This window comes from Clarias gariepinus, chromosome 7 (assembly GCF_024256425.1).
Source record: "Clarias gariepinus isolate MV-2021 ecotype Netherlands chromosome 7, CGAR_prim_01v2, whole genome shotgun sequence".
Lineage (NCBI taxonomy): Eukaryota > Metazoa > Chordata > Actinopteri > Siluriformes > Clariidae > Clarias > Clarias gariepinus.
Genome location: NC_071106.1, coordinates 160,252 through 185,000, shown reverse-complemented (window position 1 = coordinate 185,000; position 24,749 = coordinate 160,252). Strand labels below are relative to the sequence as shown.

At 43.3% G+C, this 24,749-nt stretch overlaps 1 protein-coding gene across 1 annotated transcript in view; it reads left to right on the top strand.

The window, feature by feature from the left end:
* The window catches only part of fbn1 (fibrillin 1), a 98,379-nt gene that overhangs the window by 68,001 nt on the left and 5,629 nt on the right, over positions 1–24,749 (top strand). The window contains 25 exon segments of the mRNA XM_053500419.1: positions 578–700; positions 2,234–2,356; positions 2,861–3,028; positions 3,130–3,198; positions 4,407–4,532; positions 5,454–5,576; positions 5,687–5,845; positions 8,477–8,548; positions 8,639–8,764; positions 9,125–9,247; positions 9,502–9,627; positions 9,773–9,889; positions 10,369–10,494; positions 12,933–13,052; positions 14,826–14,951; positions 18,859–19,011; positions 19,204–19,266; positions 19,343–19,465; positions 22,046–22,165; positions 22,248–22,370; positions 22,486–22,617; positions 22,803–22,928; positions 23,005–23,211; positions 23,336–23,461; positions 24,492–24,614. Of these exon segments, the coding sequence (XP_053356394.1) occupies positions 578–700; positions 2,234–2,356; positions 2,861–3,028; positions 3,130–3,198; positions 4,407–4,532; positions 5,454–5,576; positions 5,687–5,845; positions 8,477–8,548; positions 8,639–8,764; positions 9,125–9,247; positions 9,502–9,627; positions 9,773–9,889; positions 10,369–10,494; positions 12,933–13,052; positions 14,826–14,951; positions 18,859–19,011; positions 19,204–19,266; positions 19,343–19,465; positions 22,046–22,165; positions 22,248–22,370; positions 22,486–22,617; positions 22,803–22,928; positions 23,005–23,211; positions 23,336–23,461; positions 24,492–24,614 (3,123 nt within the window).

Sequence of the window (24,749 nt, the reverse complement as noted above, 5' to 3'; positions counted from 1 at the left end):
TTAACTTGCACTCACACACTCACCCACCCCAAATTCATGGTTGAATTTCAATGTTTTGTACAGAATCATTAATTAAATCATATAATAAATCCAGAGGGTGCTAAGACTTTGGTACTCCACTACATATTTACAAAGTAGCTGCCGTGCATGATGTAGAAGATGATTGTTACTTATGAGACGCAGTAACTCCTGTAATGTGTAGTGTGCAGGGAGTGGAGGTTGTTGTGTTTGTGTGTTTCTCAGTAAACACTACACTCCACCTCTTCCCCTGCAGTGTCGATCCAGGCGTTTGAGGTGATTTATGAGAATGAGGTTATGGGAGTTTGGGCTGGGCTCAGGCTCAGCCACCCACGCTGCACTCATTATGATTTATTTTATTTATCTTCTCACAGATTTTTTTTTTCTTAATGATTCATGCTCCTTAAATTCAGAGCATGTTTGTCTGGTTTGGGGTTTTTCAGCTTATTTGTTTTGTGGACATTAAGTGTGCTATATTATATTTAGTGCACTTCAGCTTCAGTACAGAGTAGGGAGAGGTGTGAAATTCTAATGTCTGTGTGTCTGTGTGTGTTTTCAGACATCGATGAGTGTTCGTTTGCTGATATCTGTGTGAACGGGCGTTGTCAGAACATTCCAGGTTTGTTCAGGTGTGTTTGTCATATCGGCTATGAGCTGGACCGCAGCGGAGGAAACTGTACAGGTACGATATCAACACACAATAACTCTCTCTCATCATCTAAACTGCTTTATCCAGTTTACAGGGTCGCGGAGGGGCCTGGAGCCTATCCCAGGAGACTAAGGGCACAAGGCAGGGTACACACTGGACACTGGACAGGTTGCCAATCCATCCCAGACACAGACTCAAGCACTACGGGCAATTTGGAAACGCCAGTTAGCCTAATCTGTATGTCTTTGGTTTGTGGGAGGAATCCGGGGTACCCAGAGGAAACCAAGCACGGGGAGAACATACAAACTCAATGCACATAGAGACGGGCCGAGAATTGAACCTGGACCCTGGAGGTGCAAGGCGACAGTGCTAACCACTTAGTCACCATGCCTCCTACACACAATAACATCCTCCACAATATAAAGGAAAAATGTGAGATGAATCTTGAAAACTTCATCTCAGTGAACCACTAACATTCTGAATCAATATCCTCTGGAGTGATGAAACCAAGCTGGAGATGTCCCGATGTCATGCTCAGTGCCATGCTTTTTAAATACAACGTACCTAGTGCCAGTGCATGGTGGTGCAGGGCTGGTGACCTGGACTTGTTCTGCAGCCGCAGCACCTGAGACACCTGCAGTCATGAGATAAATGTTGGTGCATCTGTCCAGCATGTCCACCATGCTGAAACTGGGTCCTGCAGCAGAACAATGATCACAAAGCGACCAGCAAGTCAACATCTAAATTACTTGAGAAGGTCACCTGAGGTTATTCATTGTCTATAAAAGGTCGACACTATTGTTATTTAGGCCTTGATATTTTACAACATGGAAGTAAATTACCGCGTACAGTCCATCCTTTATAACCGTGAGGAGAACATGCAGAGGTTGTACGTTCTTACCTTCACATTACATTCTACTGCGCTCGATCCACTGAGAATTCAGATCATCTCAGAAACTTTTACATGAAAATTGCAGACCACATGTTCTTAGGACAAGCACTTAGGGGTGCATTAAACCGAGTAAGAGACGTAGCAAAGAAATGTAACGCAACAACAGTACTGTTTATCGTTGAGATTTATTTTAACTGCAGTTATTTTGCAGTTTTAGAAGCAGAACAAACCGAGATTGGATTCATACAACATATAACCCCTTACACTAGGTAAAACATGGTCAAAGTAACGTAAACTCTCCCCACATTCCTGGAGTTGTGGAAAATGGACGTGGCAATCAGAACGCAATAATCACTAAATAACAACCAGTATTTATTTAGTTTATTACATTAAACCTTTTTTATTTAAAAAAGCACTGTATCATCATACACCAAGATACAAGGATCATATTTAGATTTAATGTAAAATATTGTAAAATATATTTTAAGGGACTATTTAAGGGACACACACACACACAGAGATTGCTTAGAGCCCTAAATATTTGTTTTTCTGGAGGAGAAGTGACTTTAAGTCTGTACCGTACTGTACTGTGGTCACCCATGAGGGTTTTTTACGGTAGACAGTGTATACCTCACCATACACAGACTGACTCTGTCTCTATGTGTGTGTTTCAGATATGAACGAGTGTGCAGACCCCACCACGTGTATCAGCGGGTTTTGTGTGAACACTCCAGGGAGCTACATCTGTAACTGCCCCCCCGACTTCCAGCTCAATCCTACAGGAGTCGGCTGTGTGGGTGCGCAACCAAGACTATACACATGTACACACACAAAGCCGTATCACACCAGCTTCCTCAGCTCAGCTCAGGGTCCCTCAGGAACCCGACTGAAGGAGAGTTATCTGAGTGACCTGTGTCCTTGCCCAAACATGGGTTAATCTGAGGTTAATTAGTCTGACTAATTAAAGCCACTTACATCAGTAACTCCTGCTAACACACCGTACTTCTGTTTTTAACAAGTTTGAACTTTTTTTGGTTTTCAACCCCAAGTTTACTGTAAGTGTACATGAACACTTCAGTACTTCATGCTACGTCGAGCCAAATGAGTCAGAAAAACAAAAGAAAGGGGCAGGTTTTCAGTCGTCTGATTAAACACACGTTCAATCCTACATTCAAACAGTATCTAATCCACTACCCTAGATATCACTGACCATTTGCGATGCAGCCCCTGACGTCTGCGATGATGTCATCATATAGGCTTGTCATCAATTGCCCATACACACTTCTATTTTCCCATTTCAGACACTCGTTCTGGGAATTGCTATCTTGATGTTCGTTCCCGTGGCGACGCCTCAGAGAGTTTGGACTGTTCCAATGAGATTGGCGTGGGGGTGTCCAAAGCCTCCTGCTGCTGCTCGTTAGGGCAGGGCTGGGGTAATCCATGTGAGGCCTGTCCACCACTTAACTCCAGTGAGTCATACACACTAATACACACACACACACACAGAGTGTTTCTCAGTGAAAAAGTCGTATAACAACTTGTGTTTGTTTCTGTTTCTTGTCCATCTCAGCTGGGTATAAAAATTTGTGTCCCGGTGGAGAAGGTTTTAGACCCAACCCTATTACAGTCATAGTGGAGGGTAAGGTTAAACACACACACACACACATACACACACAATAAACCACCCATAAATGGAAAAGTTTAGTCTGTTTCTAAAGAAAATACCACACTGTCTAAGCACTCTAACACCAACCCAATCACCAAGCTGGAATCCATACAGGGCGCCACTACTTTATAAAAGTCATCTGTTGAAGGGTGCAGTACACAGAGGCAGCCCCTGAATATTTGGTGTAATTGTGTTTGCCCCTGCAGTCATAATGAATGGAGCAGTCCCACACTGATGACTCTCTGTATGGGGTTTTGTTTATGAGGATCAGTTAATCCCAGACCATGATGCAGATGAAGTCATGAGGACGCTTAAATCTCTCTGACCTTTTCTCTTCTCATCAACTCATTTGTTGGAGCATGATGGGATGCGACGTGGTGGTGCTGATTTCTCAAACATCACTACAAGAAGGATTCAATTTGGGGTCTCTCCCACATTCCCGAACTGTTTGTGAGAAAAAAGTGCTGAATTGAAACTCTCGATGGTTCCAAGTCGCTCAACTCAACTGTGACATCACTTATCTGAAACCCCTACACGCACACAATGCATTAATTGCGATGTACACTCCCTCATTAGGGAATCGCTCTACGTCACCACATCATCATGAGGACGATTCCTGTCTCTTTATGGGTTATAATTGTACAAGTTTGGGATGGTTTATAATTAACCAGTAACACTTATAGGAATTTAAGTAGTTTGTGTATATACCCCACACACAGCTTCCAATTGTCCCCAACAGTTTTAATGTCTGTGATTTCTCCTGAACTGAAAGAGATAACAGTTAGGTCTAGTCACAGTTACACAGTGTATAAAGTAAATGTATATTAACTGTAGAGGGCAAGCAGAGACTCCGGCAGGACTATGACATCATAACTAAATGGGAGGAGCCAGAAGGAAACCTAGACATGAGGGGGAACTGAGATGTAAAGCAACCAATCACTTCACCATCAACAAACCTGAGTGATCAATGAGAGTGAGGAAGACAGCATCTAAACATTGAGTCCCGAGCATTAATTGGAAAAATATTCCATAAGTTTGAGTAAGAAAAAGCTCTGCCCCTGCTGTAGTTTTCATAATATGCGGTACTGCCAAGCAGCCTGCATCCTTTAATTGAAGAAGACGTTGCAAAAACAAGAAGTAAACAATAACAAAACAACAACAAACTCTCTCTCTCTCATCAGACATTGATGAGTGTCAGGAGCTGCCTGGTCTGTGTCAGGGTGGAGTCTGCATCAACACCTTCGGGAGTTTTCAGTGCGACTGTCCGAAAGGCTTTGCTCTCAATGAGGAGACTCGAGTGTGTGAAGGTAAAACATTCACACACACATGCTTAAATCACACAGTTTAGCATGTGTGTGTGTGAGAAAGAGAAAGAGAGACAGAGATATTGTGAGGATGATTCCTGTGTTTCTATGGGTGTAAATTGTGACAATTAGGTTTACAATTGTGTAAATGAAGTATAGTTTTGATGGGACATTCGGTTAGGGGTGATGGGGCATTCAGTTATATAGTGGGACATTTGGCTGGGGTAGTGGGACATTCAGTTAGGGGTGATGGGACATTCGGTTAGGGGAAGTGGGATATTCAGTTGGATTAGGGTTAGTTATGGGTAGTGGGCAATTCGGTTGGAGTAGGGGGGCATTTGGTTAAGGGTGATGGGCAATTCGGTTGGGGGTGATGGGACATTCAGTTAGGGGAGATGGGACATTCGATTGGGGTAGTGGGACATTAAGTTAGGGGTGATGGGACATTTGGTTATGGATAGCAGGACATTTGTCTAGGGGTGAAGGGACATTTGGTGAGGGGGGATTGAACATTCAGTTAGGGGTGATGACGTTTAATTAGAAGTAGCGAGACATTCGGTTAGGGGTGATGTGACAATCGGTTAGGGGTAATAGGACATTCTGAACATTCTTGTCTCAACTGTTTCCTGCATTAAATTATCATTTGGCTAAGGAGCCTGGCAATGTATAAAAGCATGTTAGCTTTCACTGTTGATTAGCGTGCTAGCGAATAATGGATTGTGAAATAATGAGGAACGCGTTGTGAGGATTTAAATGAGTTTAAGCCTCACGCTACGTGTTTGGCAGAAATGAACTGCGGTTTGAGAGGATAAACATCGAGGAGGAAAAGTCATCATCATGCTATGAAGAAGTCTGATCTAATTCTGCACTATGTGTGTGTGTGTGTGTCTGTGTGTGTGTGTGTGTGTGTGTGTGTGTGTGTAGATGTGAATGAATGTGAGAAACCCGGGATCTGTGGCCCAGGTCAATGCTACAACACCATCGGGAATTACACCTGCATCTGTCCTCCAGATTACATGCAGGTTAATGGAGGAAACAACTGCATGGGTAAGCCTCTCTCTCGCTGTCTATCTCTCTATTTCTCTATTTATCTATCCCTCATATATATTTACAGTATATATGTGTGTGTGTGTGTGTGTGTGTGTGTGTGCATGTAGACATGCGGCGAAGTCTGTGTTACAGGAACTACTACATGGAGAATGCCACATGTGACGGCGAGCTAACGTTCAACATGACAAAGAAAATGTGCTGCTGCTCCTACAATATTGGCCGAGCTTGGAACAAACCATGTGAACGCTGTCCTACACCCAGCACCAGTGAGTGAGACACACACACACACACACCATTTAAAAACAATGCCTTTCACCCCGATCCAGTGAGTCACTCACATTTTATGCAATAACAATTATATTGTCACTAAGCAGAACCAAGCCAAGAGGTCAGGCGTGTGGGATAAAATGTTCTCACTGTTTTTGGAAAAACTTTTTAAAATATGCTGTTGAGTAGCAAACAGAGTCGGAGTCAGGACAAACAAATAAACAAACGACTATGTCTAACTAACAATAGCTCAATATACTAAAACACCAGCTTCCAGTGTCTCCTATTCTGGATGTCCCAGGACTGTCCCTGTACTCTATTGGGGAAGGACCTCATCCTGGGACTGATACAGAGGAAGGAGATCAGGAGGAAGGAGCTCAAATAAACATGGTGGTAAGGTTATAGATTAGATGTTATATTCATATGGGTGAGATCAGGACCTGAGCTTGATAGAGAAGAAGGAGCAAAGACTATTAAAGTTTTTCTAATCAAATTTATTTGTATACTGATTTTAACAATGGCCATTGTTGCAAAGCAGCTGTATAGAATCAAAAGAAAATTAAGGAAATGTGTATGAAGTGTGAAAAATGTGTATGAATCAAATGATTAGGTAGTCCAGATTAGCAAGCCGAGGGCGACGGTGGCAAAGAAACTCTTTCTGAGATGGCAGTAAGGAAAAAACCTTGAGAGGCAACAGACTCCACAGGAAACCATCCTCATTTGAGTGATAACGGATAGCAAGAATTGTATTGCAGTCATACTGTGTAATAGGCAGCTGTATGTTTAAAAGATAATGTCTTTTAATTAATATTTAGACTTCATTATTGGAGGTTCAGGAAGACTCTAGAAAATTCTATTCCTGAACTAGAGAGTGACTGCAGTCACAAGTGCTTAGAGAACAGCTGTCTGCATCAGCTGAGGCCAGGACTCTCTTGATGGTAAAGTGAAACCGTCCCCAGTCACCACCCGCATCCCGAAAAAAACACACTGGGGAAATCACTAACCAGAAGCGTGGCATGATGAGAAGAGAGATAACGGTTAGGTATGGTCACCATCACACAATGTATAAGGTGAAAGTTTATTTAGTGCAGAGTGCAAGCAGGTACTCTGGCAGGACTTACTACAACAGCATAACTAAAAGGAAGAGCTCTTGCTCCTTTACCTACAGTAAGGCAAATCTATTTACAAAATGCTTGGCTAAATAATTTATTTTTAAGTTTTTATTTATAGAGTCTGTGTGACATAACTGTGTGTCATCAGCATAACATTGGAAAGTAATACCATGCTTATGATTTATGTTGCCTAGAGTAAGCATGTAAAGAGAAAATAGCAGTTGGCCTAAAACCGAACCATGTGGAACACCAAACTCCACTTGAGAAGATGCAAAATAATCACCATTACTACACAAACTGATAACGGTCAGTCAAATAGGATTTGAGCCAGGAGAGGCCATTCACTTGATTTCTATTACATTTTCTAATCTTTAAAGGAGAATACTATGATCAATGGAAAGGTTTAGTCTGTTTTAAAAAAAAAAAACATATCTGTGAAAAGCTGTACTAAGGTCGAGTAACAAACATAATGAATCAGGATTCTTAGAGGTCATTAATAGAGCAGGATTTTAAAAGCTACCACAGCAACTGTGATTGGTCTACCTGGTAGCATCACATTTCTGGCTTCCTTTTCACTACTTGATTGCAGTACTGACCATCTCCTCCAAAGGTCCCTGTTGTACGACATTGATCATACAGCAGTTAGTTTCAACCGAATAATCTGATTGGATGTGTGGTGATAATTGGCAGTAATAGCACAAGGACGTGCAACTATATGTATGACTCGGCATCCCAGGTGTTTTACAGTGGTTAATTACACTAACTGTCGTTTGCAGAATGGGTAAGTAGGTCTGTATGGTCCGCAGTACTAGAACAGCTGCCTGCCAAACCTCACATTTACAGAAGCACTTTCAGCAAGAACACACTTCTAATAACGTTATGTCATCTTAAACAACACGCTGGCTCTGCAGTAATGCAAGGTCTTCTGAATCGCCTCTGAACCATCCAATTTCTTCTGTTCACAATTAATGATTTGAAATCCCAAATCTCACTCTTACCCCTGATCAAGGGCACTACTTGGTGTAAGGAAAAAAATGATTGCACACCATACATAGCGCACTAGCTTTCAATTTACACTTTTGGGGATTCGTCCCTGGAACCCTAAAGTTAACAAAGCTGATAAGCACAATAAGTAACCTTTCGGCAACAGAGTACTGGTAAGAATTTAAAACTACTTTTACCGATGTTAATTAAACTAACTGTCACTCGCTAACTATCGGTGACCAGCTCAGTCAGTGCTGCAGTATCCCAGGGGTTAGTGGCTGCCTACAGACCTACAGCCTGTGGTCTGACAACACTGCAAACAAATGACCCAGAACTTTGGAAATTGTTTCTTCTTGTTGAAGCATCCACATTGGCCTTTCTGTCTTAATATCTCAGAGTAGTGACATCAGGACAACAATGACTCATCTAATAAAGAAGCAATACAATTGTAGTAACACACATGCACACACATTGCAGTGATAGGATCATTGTATTTTTCATTCAAATTCGTGTAATTGTGGCTTTCTGTTTTAGCCGAGTTTGCGATCCTGTGTGGCAGCGAGAGGCCGGGATACCAAATCGATATCTACACTGGACAAGTGATAGGTAACACACACAAACACATTTGCTAAGCTGAGATTCTATTCTTTCTGTATATAAGTGTCAGAGTGTGGTCTGATCTGTGTGTTTGCTCAGATATTGACGAGTGCCGTGAGATCCCAGGAGTGTGTGAGAACGGAGTGTGTATCAACCTGATTGGCAGTTTCAGGTGCGAATGTCCAATGGGTTTTGTCTACAACGACAAACTGCTCATCTGTGAAGGTCAGTTTGTTGTGTGTTTAATACACTACATGTACACTACAGTGAGGACAAAATTCATGTTAGTGCCCCTGGTGTTAGAATGGGTACAGGTCAGTTGTTCATATACTTTTGGCCATATAAGCCATCTACTTTACATTCCTGATAATATGTCACTAATAATAACTGCGGGAGCTGCTGCCTGCAGGAACACAGAGAAGTCACAGCTAATGCTGGAATTATACATGTGCTTGGATGTTTAGGCAGAGTGTGACAGGGTACAGATAATACAGCAACCGTGTCCCTTCTGAAGGTATTAAGTGTGTGTGTGTGTGTGTGTGTGTGTGTGTGTGTGTGTGTGTGTGTGTTATATTTCTCCTATAGATATTGACGAGTGCCAGAACGGACCTGTGTGTCAGCAGAATGCCAGGTGCTTGAATCTTGCAGGCAGCTATCGTTGCGAGTGTGAACAAGGATACAGACTCACCCCCACTGGACTGTGTCTGGGTCAGTGTGTGTATGTGTTTAGATGTTAATGAGTGTGAGAGATGATGATGATTGTGATGAAGATGATGACGGTGATGACGCTGATGAATATGACAGCGATGATGGAGATGATGATAGTAATGATGATGCTAATTATGATGATCATGGTAACGATGATGATGATGGTGATGGTATTGATGATGATGATAATGGAGATAATGATGACAGTAACGGTGATGATAATGATGATAATCACGACGATATGTGTGTCACAGATCGTAACGAGTGTATAGAGAACCCTAATGTGTGTAGTCCCGGTCAGTGTATTGATCTGGTGGGAGGATACCGGTGCATCTGCCCCAACGGCTACAAGCATACCACTGCACCCGCCATGTGCATAGGTATGTGTGTGTGTGTGTGTGTGTGTATGTGTGACTTTACATTGTTGCAATTCTGTATAATGGTGTGTATCTCCAGATTGAGTAATATAAAGTGTAAGCTCGATTAACACTGTGTTTGTATGTGTGTGCGGTTGTGCGTGTTTAGATGTTGACGAGTGTGAGAGGCAGCCATGTGGTAATGGAACATGTAAGAACACCATCGGCTCCTACACCTGCCTTTGCTATCCGGGGTTTCAACTGTCACACAACGATGACTGCATTGGTAACACACGCGCGCGCACACACACACTTACACAAACAAAACAAACATATATATAAACCACACCCACAAACACAAAAACAATCTCTCTCTCTCTCTCTCACACACACACACACACACACACACACACACACACATACAGTTACCTAAAACATTTAATCTATTGGAAATTCATGCATCTCTTATAACACACACACACACACACACACACACACACACACACACACACACACTTTTCTCAGCTCAGCTGAAGTCCAAATCTAATGGTTTTGAAATCTTTCTGGGAAACTGAAGCAGACTCTACTGGGTTTGTTTTTGCTTGGGCGTCGGCCCAGTGGGTCTTCCTCTGGTTCAGTTTACCCGATTGCACAACTACAAATACACAAACACACTTCATGTAGCACCATAGAGCAGTCATAATGGTATGCGATCTGACAATAATGTTTGTAACGTCAGTGCCCCATGTTGTGTGCTGTGTTTAGACACTGATGAGTGTACCACGCAAAGAGGAATATGTCGCAATGGGAACTGTATCAACACAGTGGGATCTTTCAGATGTGTGTGTCGTGAAGGTTATGAACTTTCTCCAGACGGCTGGATGTGTGTTGGTAAGGTCACAAACACACAGGTACACAGGTATGTAAGGGTTTTAACTGTGACACATAGACCATAAGCAGTACAACAGCTTGACCCAAACCAAGACAGAGAACCAGACTCAGACAATGGATACATAGAAACAAGACCCCAGCCAGGGAGACACAGAACCAGACTTTGATTTTGGAGACAGATACCCAGACTCTGACCATGGGGAAAAAAAAGAACCAGACTTAGACCATCGAGACAAAATAACCAGACACAGACCATGGAGACAGAGAACCAGACTCTGGCAATGAAGACATAGACTTAGACCATGGAGACAGAGAACCAGACTCTGGCCATGAAGAAAGAGAACTAGAATTTGACCATGGGGACAAAGAACCAGACTCTGACCATGGAGACAGAGAATCAGACTCTGACCATGGAGACAGAGAGCCAGACTCCAGCCATGGAGACAGAGAACCAGACTTTGACCATGGAGACAGAGACCCCCACTATGGCCATGAAGACAGAGTACCAGACTTTGACCATGGAGACAGAATACGAGATTTTAATCATGGAGAACAGAATTACACTTTGGCCATAAAGACAAAGAACCAGACATTGACCATGAATAGATAGACTTAGACCATGGAGACAGAGAACCAGACTCTGGCCATGGAGACAGAGAACTAAAATCTGACCATGGAGACAAAGTACCAAACTTTGACCATGGGGACAAAGAACCAGACTCTGACCATGGAGACAGAGAGCCAGACTCCAGCCATGGAGACAGAGAACCAGACTTTGACCATGGAGACAGAGAACCAGACTCCGACCATGAAGAGATAGACTTAGACCATGAAGACAGAGAACCAGACTCTGGCCATGAAGAAAGAGAACTAGAATTTGACCATGGGGACAAAGAACCAGACTCTGACCATGGAGACAGAGAATCAGACTCTAGCCATGGACACACAGAACCAGACTCCAGCCATGGAGACAGAGAACCAGACTTTGACCATGGAGACAGAGACCCAGACTATGGCCATGAAGACAGAGAACCAGACTTTGACCATGGAGACAGAATACCAGACTTTGATCATGGAGAAGAGAATTAGACTTTGGCCATGACGACAGAGAACCAGACTCTGGCCATGAAGAAAGAGAACTAAACTTTGACCATGGGGACAAAGAACCAGACTCTGACCATGGAGACAGAGAATCAGACTCTAGCCATGGACACACAGAACCAGACTCCAGCCATGGAGACAGAGAACCAGACTTTGACCATGGAGACAGAGACCCAGACTATGGCCATGAAGACAGAGTACCAGACTTTGACCATGGAGACAGAATACCAGACTTTGATCATGGAGAAGAGAATTAGACTTTGGCCATGAAGACAGAGAACCAGACTCTGACCATGAAGAGATAGACTTAGACCATGGAGACAGAGAACCAGACTCTGGCCATGAAGACAGAGAACTAAAATCTGACCATGGAGACAAAGTACCAAACTTTGACCATGGGGACAAAGAACCAGACTCTGACCATGGAGACAGAGAGCCAGACTCCAGTCATGGAGACAGAGAACCAGACTTTGACCATGAAGACAGAGAACCAGACTCCGACCATGAAGAGATAGACTTAGACCATGAAGACAGAGAACCAGACTCTGGCCATGAAGAAAGAGAACTAGAATTTGACCATGGGGACAAAGAACCAGACTCTGACCATGGAGACAGAGAATCAGACTCTAGCCATGGACACACAGAACCAGACTCCAGCCATGGAGACAGAGAACCAGACTTTGACCATGGAGACAGAGACCCAGACTATGGCCATGAAGACAGAGAACCAGACTTTGACCATGGAGACAGAATACCAGACTTTGATCATGGAGAAGAGAATTAGACTTTGGCCATGAAGACAGAGAACCAGACTCTGACCATGAAGAGATAGACTTAGACCATGGAGACAGAGAACCAGACTTTGACCATAGAGACAGAATACCAGATTTTGATCATGGAGAAGAGAATTACACTTTGGCCATAAAGACAAAGAACCAGACATTGACCATGCAGACAGAGAATCAGACTATGGTTATGAAGACAGAGAACCAGACTCCGACCATGTAGTCTTATGTCAGAATAAAACAAAGAATGCGGTAAAAAAAAAAAAGAGCCCGGCCAAGACTCAGCTGAGGGCTGATGATTCTGCACACAAAAACCAGACTGAGTATGAAAAACAAGACCTAAATCAAGACTGTCCCAGACTAAAACTTTGAACATAAACAGCAGGACTAGACTAAGCTGACCACAGAGAGAAAGAGAGAGAGAGAGAGAGAGAGAAGAACCAGACTCTGACCATGGAGACCCAGTCCCAGTCCAAAATCACAAGCTGAAGACATTACTTCTCCATGGCAGTACATAGTTATTCTCTCTATGATTATTATTTTTATTTGCAGATGTTAATGAGTGTGATATCCATCCTGGAACTTGTAGTCCTGGAACCTGTCAAAATCTGGATGGCTCCTACAGGTGTATCTGTCCACCTGGGTATTACCTCTTAGACGAGAAGTGCGTAGGTATGATAATCTCTCATCATACATTTAGAGACATTTTTAATTATAATACTCATGTACAGTGTTGAGTGTAACGCGTAACAAAGCAGGAGTACTTGCTTTTTGAGTTATATTCTCAAAAATGTAATCCGTTATTCAGACAAATTATGTAATTTATGTATTCTGTGAGCCAGACAGCAGTGATTCTGTTATTGTGTGTGTGTGTGTGTGTGTGTGTGTGTGTGTGTGTGTGTGTGTGTGTGAAAGTCGTCCCACAAGACCCGCCTCTGTCCCCCTCTGTTATTCCTCCTGTTAGACCCCTATCTCACCTATACCGTTTGACGATGCACAGAAAACGCACAGAAAGATAAAAACCTAATCACAGCGCCAAAACTCGCGGTGAATCATGATGAACCGTACTTACAGACACCGCGCAAAACATCGTAGGTGAGATAGGGGTATTAGTAGGTGAGATAGGGGTATCAGTAGGTGAGATAGGGGTATCAGTAGGTGAGATAGGGGTATTAGTAGGTGAGATAGGGGTATTAGTGGGTGAGATAGGGGTATTAGTAGGTGAGATAGGGGTATTAGTAGGTGAGATGAGGGTATTAGTAGGTGAGATAGGGGTATCAGTAGGTGGGATAAGGGTATTAGTGGGTGAGATAGGGGTATTAGTAGGTGAGATGAGGGTATTAGTAGGTGAGATGGGGTATTAGTAGTTACCAGATTATGGGCCAAACTTCGCTGAGTGATGATGGTAGAATAATTATAAAGGTCTTGACTAAAACAACATGCATTAGAAATTACAAAAGGGTTTTTTAATTTTCTGCAATGAAAAAATACTCGAACTAGTTACTCTTATTGGAAAATAACGCTGTAATGTAACTGATTACTTTTTAAAGACAGTAATTATGTAATGTAATTAGTTACTTTAAAAAGTAACGTCCCCCAACACTGATCATGTATTACTACACAGCACTAAATATTAACATGCTGTTTTAGGATAAGTAAATCCTCTGCAGGGTTACTGTACCTCTAGTTGTTTTCTTGTTTAGCACAAACCACAATCTGCATGACTAACAAACCCTAACTAGTTCCTTAGCTAAGATTTTAAAATTAGCTTTGCTAACTGACTAGCGTGGCTAAGTAGCTAGCAGGTTTAGAGTGTTTGTGCAGTCTATCAGTTTGCTTTCTGCTTGCCACCTATCTAGTACAAAATTTTCCTGATGTTCTCTGCTCAAAACTGCGGTGCCCTTACACAGCCTCCTTTAACAAGATGTGTGTTGAGTTTCATGATATTGTATTAGTTTACTGTGTCTAATTGGCGATGTCTCATTTTGTAACGGTGCACGGTCTTAGTTGTGATTCGTCTTGCTGTTTTATAATCCCTGAATCAGTCACACACTCAAGTTTAACTTCTGCTAGAGTTTAACCTCTGGCCTGGTTACAGCCTGCTGTGTTCTTGTCTGTGCTAAGAACCTGAAGAAAAATCAGAAATTAAAAACAGCTTCTAAATATCCAGCACTAGTGCTGCCTGAGGTATAAAAGTTGCTTCGTAGGAAGAGTGTTAAATTAGGCAGAGAGCGAAAATCTCGGGATGTCAGATGCTTTAAGCCAAAATGACGCACAATTCCATCACAATACAATCTACACACACAACTGATGTAATGTAGAACCTTTTGATCATTAGCCCAGAAACTTACCGCTTCCACTTCCTGTTTGCTTTTGTCCACTTTTTATAGTAAAATGCGCCTTGATACCTGTCCCTAAGCCTCAGTAAGCTATGTTTTCTCATAGATATCGACGATTGTGCTCAGACTCCAGACATCTGTATCTTTGGACAATGCCAGAATACAGCAGGAAGCTTCAAGTGCACCTGTTTTCCAGGATTCCAGCTCTCCTCGTCTGGGAGGAGGTGTGTGGGTGAGTTTTTTCTGTGTTTTCTGCTCCACTAGTGTGTATTTTTAACGAAACAGGTACAGTAAAAACCTCGGAATGCGAGTAACCCAGTTTGCGAGTGTTCTGCAATGCGAGCAAAGAGTTTTTATAAATTTTGATAAGGAATACAAACAAGTCTTGATTTATGAGTACCGAGTATCATGTATCACGCATACGCTACTTGTTTTGACGCCGAGCGTCACATGATCACTACTGAACGGTTTTTCTCCCTCTTGCACTGCTGAATTGTGGGTAATCGTCTCCCCTGCTGGGTCTTAGTGCGCGTCTCTCACTGGTATAATCAACATCCGTGCACACGTGTACTGTTTACTATAACACTGTGACCACGTGTGTGTGCATAAAACATATTTTATTTTGTGTTTAAAAGCGTGTGTGTACAGCGTGGGTGTACTTTTTTTTATAACACACGTGTGTGTGCGAGTGTAAAGCTAAAGAAAATCTCATTAGAGGTTAATCCATTTTCTCCGTCCATTTTTCCATTTTTGCGCGCGTAATTTGACACTGTGCCGGTTCACGGTGTCAAAAAACTCTCTTACACACACACACACACACACACACACACACATACACACAGCGCATGCACGCATAAACAAAACCACTTATCTGTCAGGATTTATTTTTACTTTTTTTAAAGGTAAAGTGGAGGTTAATTTGTTTTATTTTTACTTTACTATATTTTGTGTTAATTATTTTTATGTATTTAGTTTTTGCTGCTGTGGAATGAATAATTTGAGTTTCCATTATTTCTCATGGGAAAATTTGCTTTGATTTACGAGTTTTTTGTAATACGAGCCCATTTCATGAACAAAATATGCTCGTAATCCAAGGTTCCACTGTATATTCCTTTGGTACGAAAAACTAGAATTCCTAACAGATTGTCACCCCGTGAGCGGACTGTCTAGTAGTCCAAAGCTGTTAATTCCAGATGATAAAATGTCTGTGTTTGACTGCAGCCTGTTTCAGTCCCTTCTAACTACCCCTACACACTCCAACAGGAGAAAGAATGAACTAGGAAATGACTTTTGTGAGAAGCTTTCTCAAAAAACAGCTTCGATGGATAGTTAGATCCTGTAACCTACCTGATTCAGGGTGTCAATTTCCTCGTCTGCTCCTGTGTCTATAACATTTACATTTACATTTAGGCATTTAGCAGACGCTCTTATCCAGAGCGACTTACATTTACATTACATTACACTATAAGGTCACCCAACTGTGTCTCCATGCAGACCTGACAAGACCTAGTGCTCTGGCTGGTCAAATAGAAATATTAGAATGAAAACTGCCAACCAGTGCAGCTCTAGACTAGTGATGGTTTATGGAAGACCTCAGCGTGGATGGTTCCTGTAGAGTCGGTATGTGAGCCGGTAAACTTGTGTGTTATGGTTTTTACATACAAGAGTTGAATCTCTCATGGGATTCTTTCACATCAGAGTGATATTCTTTCAACCAAGGTAGAATTTCTCTGTGCAAAAAGGACCTTTTGTCCCACCCCAGGGTCAATTTCACCAACTTTGTTTACCAAATTTTTCCACCTATTTTTCGCATACCATGTATTCCCAATGTACTCTATACATTAGAGCGACAATCTTCACATTGTCTTTTGTTTACTTGTTGCATATAATTTACATTACAGTAAATTATATGTGACAGTAAATTTTTTCATCATATGAAAATAATAATGGTGGCTTAATGTTTAGGCATCAGCTCATGTAGAAGGAACAAGGGAACCCATTTTTAACAAAGAATACACTGACTACAGAACTACATGTGAGCACAATGTGAAATGTATGTGTTTAAGAATCCAGTTAGTTGTGTCAGGCCTGTGGTGAAATATGAGATAAGAGTAACCCCTGTGTTACCTCAGCCCTAACACCAGGGGGCAACAAGTTCTCCTCTAAGGCTCTATAAACTGTTAAAGCAGGATGTTGTCCACAAGGTCTCCTCACAGCACCCGAGCTAAACGTCCTGTTAGTTACGTCCTGCAGTGGGTCACGTGTCTCTGGCACTTCTTCAACTCAAGCTGGAACTGGTATAAAGTCATTGGCAAGTGTGCCAGTTGTCTTCACTGGTTGCCCCCTAACGGGTACATGTGGCATGACAACTGTGAAAAACAAGATTAGAAAAAATGTGAAAAATGAAAGTGATAAGAACATATATGGGATGCTAAGCTTCAGATTCCTATCCCAAACAGGAAATCCATTAACAAAGTTTAAAAGCTAGTCAGACATTCCGAGAGGGATTATTCAAAAACTATTATAGATATAAAGATTATTCTAAATCAAACACAAACACAGGGCAGAGGTAGGGTGAGAGGGTGAGTGTGAGAGGGTACGGGTGAGAGGGTGAGGGATGAGGGTGAGAGTGTGAGAGGGTGAGAGTGTGAGGGTGAGAGGGTGTGAGAGTGAGGGTGTGAGGGTGAGGGGTGAGGGGGTAAGGGTGAGAGGGTGAGGGTGTGAGGGTGAGGGTGTGAGAGGGTGAGGGTGAGAGGGTGAGGGTGAGAGGGTGAGGGTGAGGGAGTGAGGGTGTGAGGGTGAGGGTGTGAGTGTGAGAGGGTGAGGGGGTGAGGGTGAGAGGGTGAGGGTGAGGGGGTGAGGGTGAGAGGGTGAGAGTGAGGGTGAGAGGGTGAGGGTGAGGGTGTGAGTGTGAGAGGGTGTGAGGGTGAGGGTGTGAGGGTGAGGGTGTGAGGGTGTGAGGGTGAGGGTGAGGGTGAGAGGGTGAGGGTGTGAGGGTGAGGGTGTGAGGGTGAGGGTGTGAGGGTGAGGGTGTGAGGGTGAGAGGGTGAGGGTGAGAGGGTGAGGGTGTGAGGGTGTGAGGGTGAGAGGGTGAGGGTGTGAGGGTGAGGGTGTGAGGGTGTGAGGGTGAGGGTGAGAGGGTGAGGGTGAGAGGGTGAGGGTGAGGGTGTGAGGGTGAGGGTGAGAGGGTGAGGGTGTGAGGGTGTGAGGGTGTGAGGGTGAGGGTGTGAGGGTGAGAGGGTGAGGGTGTGAGGGTGTGAGGGTGAGGGTGTGAGGGTGAGGGTGTGAGGGTGAGGGTGAGGGTGAGAGGGTGAGGGTGTGAGGGTGTGAGGGTGAGAGGGTGAGGGTGAGAGGGTGAGGGTGTGAGGGTGTGAGTGTGAGGGTGAGAGAGTGAGTGTGAGAGGGTAAGGGTGAGAGGGTGAGAGGGTGAGGGTGAGAGGGTGAGGGTGAGTGTGAGAGGGTGAGGGTGAGAGGGTGAGGGTGAGAGGGTGAGGGTGAGTGTGAGAGGGTGAGGGTGAGAGGGTGAGGGTGAGGGTGTGAGGGTGTGAGGGTGTGAGGGTGAGGGTGTGAGGGTGTGAGGGGGTGAGGGTGTGAGGGTGAGGGTGTGAGGGTGTGAGGGTGAGAGGGTGAGGGTCAGGGGGTGAGAGAGTTTGGACAGAATCAAAGAGCTTACCGAGCACACGTTCACTTTCTCAGTCTTTCCATCATCTCATCCCTCTATCTGTGTGGATCGAAGAGGAAAATAAAAAACACGTTTTAAGAAACAGTACATTCACACTGTGTGTGTGTGTGTGTGTGTGTGTGTGTGTGTGTACCAGGTTTTACTCTGTAATACAAAACAGATGATGGAGTGTTCGCCATCTATTCATGAACACCAGTAACCTGTCCAAATGTGCGCTCTCTCTCTCTCTCTCTCGCTCTCTCACTCACACACACACACACACACACACACACACACACACACGTCAGCATCACTCTTGCGCAGGGAGTAAACCTCCACCCAAATTCTTTCTGCTCAGTTCTGTGTCTGATCCTCTGATGGAGGTGAGAGACTAAACCCCAGTCAGTCACTGTACACCTACTAACTGTGTGTGTGTGTGTGTGTGTGTGTGTGTTTGGTCTCTCTCTTCCTCTATCAGATAAACGAGTGAGTTTTTGCTACACTAAGTTTGAGAATGGACGATGCTCCGCTCCAAAGCCTCTGAACACCACTAAAGGAGAATGCTGCTGCAGCGCCATGCCTGGCCAAGGATGGGGAGACCCCTGTGAGCTTTGTCCCAACAGGACCTCTGGTGAGAAAGCACACGCACACACACACACACACACACACACACACACACACACACACACACACACACACACACACACTTGACCAGAATGCTGTAGATTTATAGAAACCTGGGTTAGGCTCACTGTAGACTTCAGGAGAACCTAATGTAAGGTGTGTGTGTGTGTGTGTGTGTGTGTGTGTGTGTGTGTTTAAGATGACTTCAGCATGCTCTGCTACAGCGTAGGACAGCCGTACGGGACAGACGACGGACCTGAAGGTGAGCTGCTCCTCACCTGATTGTTTAATAACTGAGGAGTGAATTAATGACGGACTGATAATTATTTTAATCTCAGACACGGACGAGTGTAAAGACCCGAACATCTGCCACAACGCTCAGTGTATCAACACTGATGGCTCATTCCGCTGTGACTGTCACATCGGATACACGCTGGACTCGTCAGGGGCAAACTGCACAGGTAACAGATGATAATCAGGCACACACACACACACACACACACACACACACACACACACACACACACACTGCTGAAAGAAGGCTTCAGTAATCAGATTTATAATTCAGTTGTATAAAAGGAGTTGGGAAGTAACTGGGTGCGTTTACTTTGTTACTGTTATTAATTATATTTGAACTCAACCTGAGTAGTTTTATTAAAGGGTTTTTGTTTAGTTTTACTCCACTGCATCCTACAGCAAATATATAAACCTTCACTCCACTGCATTCCTGCGTGGTGTTGTGTTACAGAACCACAGTGGTGTGTACCGTATCAAACAGGAATCAGACCTTTAAATATACAGTTCTGTTCAAAATAATATCAGTCCAACATCAGTAATCAGATCAATAATTGTTTTTGGGAGAAATTATATTTCTTCATGGTAAATATATGTTACTTGTAGGTGTAGTGGAGTAACAGAAACCAACAGACCCAACAGTCATGACTGGAGTCACCTGATTCTGTGTAATTGAATCATTAATTGAATTGGGGCGTGTTCAAAATAATAGCAGTGCGGAGTTTAATTAGAGAGGTAAATTATTCTGTGAAAGACAGGCGTCAGACAAGTTCCCCTTATGTAAGGATAAATGCAGAAAAGGTTCTCCTGTGAACATCAGAGTAAAACGGGTCGTCCAGACATTGTTCAGAACAACAGTGACTTTGATTTAAAAGTCGATTAGAAATGGAAAAAAAACATACAAAGAAGTGCAGAAAATGATAGACTGCTCTGCTAAAATGATATTAAATGCTTTAAAATGGGAGACCAAAACCAGAAAGACGTGGAAGAAAACGGAAAACTACCATCGAAGATGATCAAAGAATATCTAAATTGGCAAAGACTCAGCCAATGATCAGTTCCAGCAGGTCAAAGAACATCTAAAGTTACCCGTGAGTGCTGTTACTATTAGGAGACGGCTATGTGAAGCCAAGCTATCAGCAAGAACCCCCGCAAAGTCCCATTGTTGGAAAAAGACACGTGCTGAAGAGGTTAGAGTTCCCCAAAGAACACATTGACTGGCCTAAAGAGAAATGGGACAATATTTTGTGGACTGATGAAAGCAAGATTGTCCTTTTTGGGTCTAGAGGCCGCAGACAGTTTGTCAGGCCCCCAAACACTGAATTCAGGCCACAGTACACTGTGAAGACGGTGAAGCATGGAGGCACAAGCATCGTGATATGGGGAAGCTTCTCGTACTGTGGTGTTGGGCCTATTTATCACATTTCAGGGATCATGGATCAGTTTGAGTCCATCAGAATACTTAAAGAGGTCACGTTGCCTTATGCCGAAGAGGGAATGTCCTTAAAATGGGTGTTTCAACAAGACAACGACCCCAAACACACCAGTAGGCCAGCAGCATCTTGGTAGACCTTTTTAATCTACTCTTGGTAGATTGACGTTATGGAGTGTCCAGCCCGATCCCCAGACCCTAATCCAATAGGAAACTTGTGGGCTGACATTAAAAATGCTGTTTCTGAGACAAAACCAAGAAACACAGAGGAATTGTGGCGTGTAGTACAGATGTCACAGATGTGAAGCAGTTCTCAGACAGCAGGTTATACAACTAAACATCAGAGATGCACAAGAAAGATTAAACTTCAAGCATTTCTGTTTAAACTGTAAATTCATCACTTTATAAAGATGAATGTCATTGCTATTTTTTTAAACAGACTAATATTAGATTTTCTTCACTTACATTAAACTAAGAACACATTTATCACATTTTTCTTCATGTTGTGATTCAGAATAGAACGTGCAGGGGTTCAATGCATTAATGTGATTTAAATTAAAAGTTATTATATGGGTATGGAGCTTTACTCACTTTTTTAGCTTTTAGCTAACTGTATTAGCAAATTTAAGAGTAAAATATTTAACACTTTTACTAAAGTAGAAAAGTAAATGAAGGACTTCTACTTTAATAATATTTTACCTGTGATATCTCTGCTTTTACTCAAGTACACCTGAAAGGGGACAGCCGTATAGGATCTAGTACACTAGCTCTGATTTAGCAGAAGCGATGAGGGAAATGAGTTCAGTCTCTTTAAAGGGAGTAACATATTCTAGGTTCTGATCTGATACGGTTCGCTAATCATCTGCATCAATGTTCATTTACTTTTCTGGTTTTGACGCCTGATTTTTTTTGCCTAATCTTTACAATTTTGTTATTGAAAATAAATAAGTTCTCACTACTGCATGTTATTGATGCAGAGATTTCTGTATTATTATTATTATTATTATTATTATTATTATTATTATTATCTGATATTCTTTAAATTCTGTTAATTTTGCTACCATATTAAATAGGAGTCTAGGTTTATTTTTGTTATTTTGTTAGTTTTAGTTATTAGGAGTGGAAAGGTACGTTGATCTAGCAGCACTAAGATCTTTTGCACTTTATAAACCCCTCTCATGTGGTGGCTCAGTCCTCAGTAATTAGCCGATACAGTGAACCCTGACACGTCTATAATAACGGAACCGGAACAGAACTTGTTCAATGCTGAGACAGGGGATTATGATTCCGTCCTGGATGTGTTTCTCTTCCTCAGATATAGACGAGTGCACAGTGGGAAACCCATGTGGGAACGGAACCTGCACCAATGTGATCGGAGGGTTCGAGTGTGCGTGTGAGGAGGGATTCGAACCTGGACCCATGATGACATGCGAAGGTACACACAAATGTACATACACATTCTTGATTCTAAGCTTAACCCAAACCTCTAATATGCTAATGTTGGTGTGTTTCTGCAGACGTGAACGAGTGTTCCCAGAATCCTTTGCTGTGCGCATTTCGCTGTATCAACACATACGGCTCCTACGAGTGTAAATGTCCTGCAGGGTACGTGCTCAGAGAGGATCAAAGGATGTGCAGAGGTACACACCCATACGCACAATATCTCTACAACTGGAAAAAAAAGCATACACACACACACACACACACACACACACAAAATGAAAGACAGATAAAAGAATGTGTTGTATGTTTCAGACCAGGACGAGTGTGCAGAAGGTCTGGACGATTGCACGTCCAAAGGAATGACCTGTAAGAACCTGATCGGAACTTACATGTGTATCTGTCCAGTGGGATACACACGGAAACCAGGAGGAGAGGCGTGCGTAGGTGAGACACACTCTCACACACACAACGTGCAGTGTGTTAGTAAGGTGTTGAGCCTCCATGAGCCTTCAGAAGAGCTTGAACACTTCTTGTCATAGATTCTGTGGACCTGTGGAACAATGGAGAACTTTTGATGTAATTCTTGTGTGTGTGTGTGTGTGTGTGTGTGTGTGTGTGTTTGTTCGTAGATCTTAACGAGTGTACAGCGAAGCCCAGAGTGTGTGAAAATGGCCATTGTGTGAACACCGTGGGAAGTTACAAGTGCAATTGTGATAGTGGCTTCACAACCAGCCCCACACTGACAGAGTGTATCGGTGAGTGTGTGTATCAGTGAGTGTGTGTGTGTGTTGGTGCTCTGTGCTGATGCTAACTCGTGGTGTTGTGTTGCAGATAATCGTCAGGGTTTCTGCTTCACTGAGGTGCTGCAGACGATGTGTCCGATCTCCTCCTCCAGCCAGGTGGAAGTGACCAAGTCAGAGTGCTGCTGTAACGGAGGACGCGGTTGGGGGCCAAACTGTGAGAACTGTCCACATCCTGGAACAACACAGTACAAAAAGTTGTGTCCCTTTGGTCCCGGATACACCACCGACCATCAGGGTGTGCTTTACTGCCTACTCACCACGTAACGTCACACATCAGGGGGAAACCTGCCTTTTTAAAACCATTCAGACACACACAAACTTGTCACTTTCTCAGCAGGACTTGCATGTGTTTTGTGCAGATATTGACGAGTGTAAGGTGATGAGGGACCTGTGTAAGAACGGACGGTGTGTGAACACAGTGGGCTCCTACAAGTGCATCTGTAATCCTGGATACAGCACAGACATCATAAACACCATCTGTGTGGGTGAGTGTGTGTGTGTGTGTGTGTGTGTGTGAGAGAGAGAGAGAGAGAGAGAGCTTACATATGCCATCCTGTTCATCCTCTTCCTTTATAACATGGGTAAACAGATGAACAGCTGATTCAGAGGGTTCTCCTTTAGGGTACTCCTCTGAGAATTCTTTCAGCCATAGCTTCAACATGTGCTCCTTAAAGATGTTGCTCCATATTGGCATTTGTCTTATGCACAACCCGTGATGCGACCCTGAAATCTGGTGACTGTGGAGACCTGTCAGTACAGTGACCTCACTGTCATGCTCAAGAAACCAGTGTGAGATGATTTTAGCTTTATGACATGGTGCGTCAGGAACACGGTCTAGAACAATACTCAGGTAGGCTGGGGTATTTGAACCATGCTCAATTGGTACTAAGGGGCGCAAAGTGTGCCAAGTAGTAGGAGTATCTCCTCCACACCATTACACCACCACCACCCCACCAGCCTGAACTGCTTATCCCTGCACCAAGTTTTGACCGTACTACTCAAATGTCTCAACAGAAACATGTTTTTCTGATCTTCTTTTGTTTAACTTTGGTGATCCCATTTGACCTGTAGCCTCAGTTTCCTGTTCCTAGCTGACAGGAGCGGCACCCAGTGTGGTCTTCTGCCGCTTTAGCACATCTGCCTATGCCGTGATTGGCTGATCAGATATTAGCTAGTTAATGAGCAGTTGTACCTAATGAAGCAGCTGGTAAGTATACATATACTCAACCTGTGGGTCTGCACCAGTTAGTGATCTGTAGACCCTCAGATCTCACTGTAAGTTACTGTGAAGGTATAAGGCCATACTTCCATGACTTTGCAGAGCACTATTATATTTCCTTTAGCTAAAGCTTGTTGGAGCCACGGCAAGAACAGATTTTAAAATCGTAAAAAAAAAACATGGAAGTGGGTCCCACGCTTCACTGGTTTTATTAGAGTGTTGGTGATATTTAAGATCTGAGTGACTGGGTTAGTGTATGAGTGGAACAGGAAACATCTGTATGTCTCTCTGGACAGATGTGGACGAGTGTGCTCAGGCTCCTAAACCGTGTAACTTCATCTGTAAGAACATCGAGGGAGGATATGTGTGCTCCTGTCCACGGGGTTACATCCTGCAGGAAGACCGCAAAAGTTGCAAAGGTAACGCACACACACACACACATCTGGGTCTGTACCTTCACACTGAGAGTACTGTAGATCTCTTTCATTGTCCTTCATTCACGTTTCTGCAGTAAGCAGGGTGTGTCCTTCCATACACTGACACAAACACACACT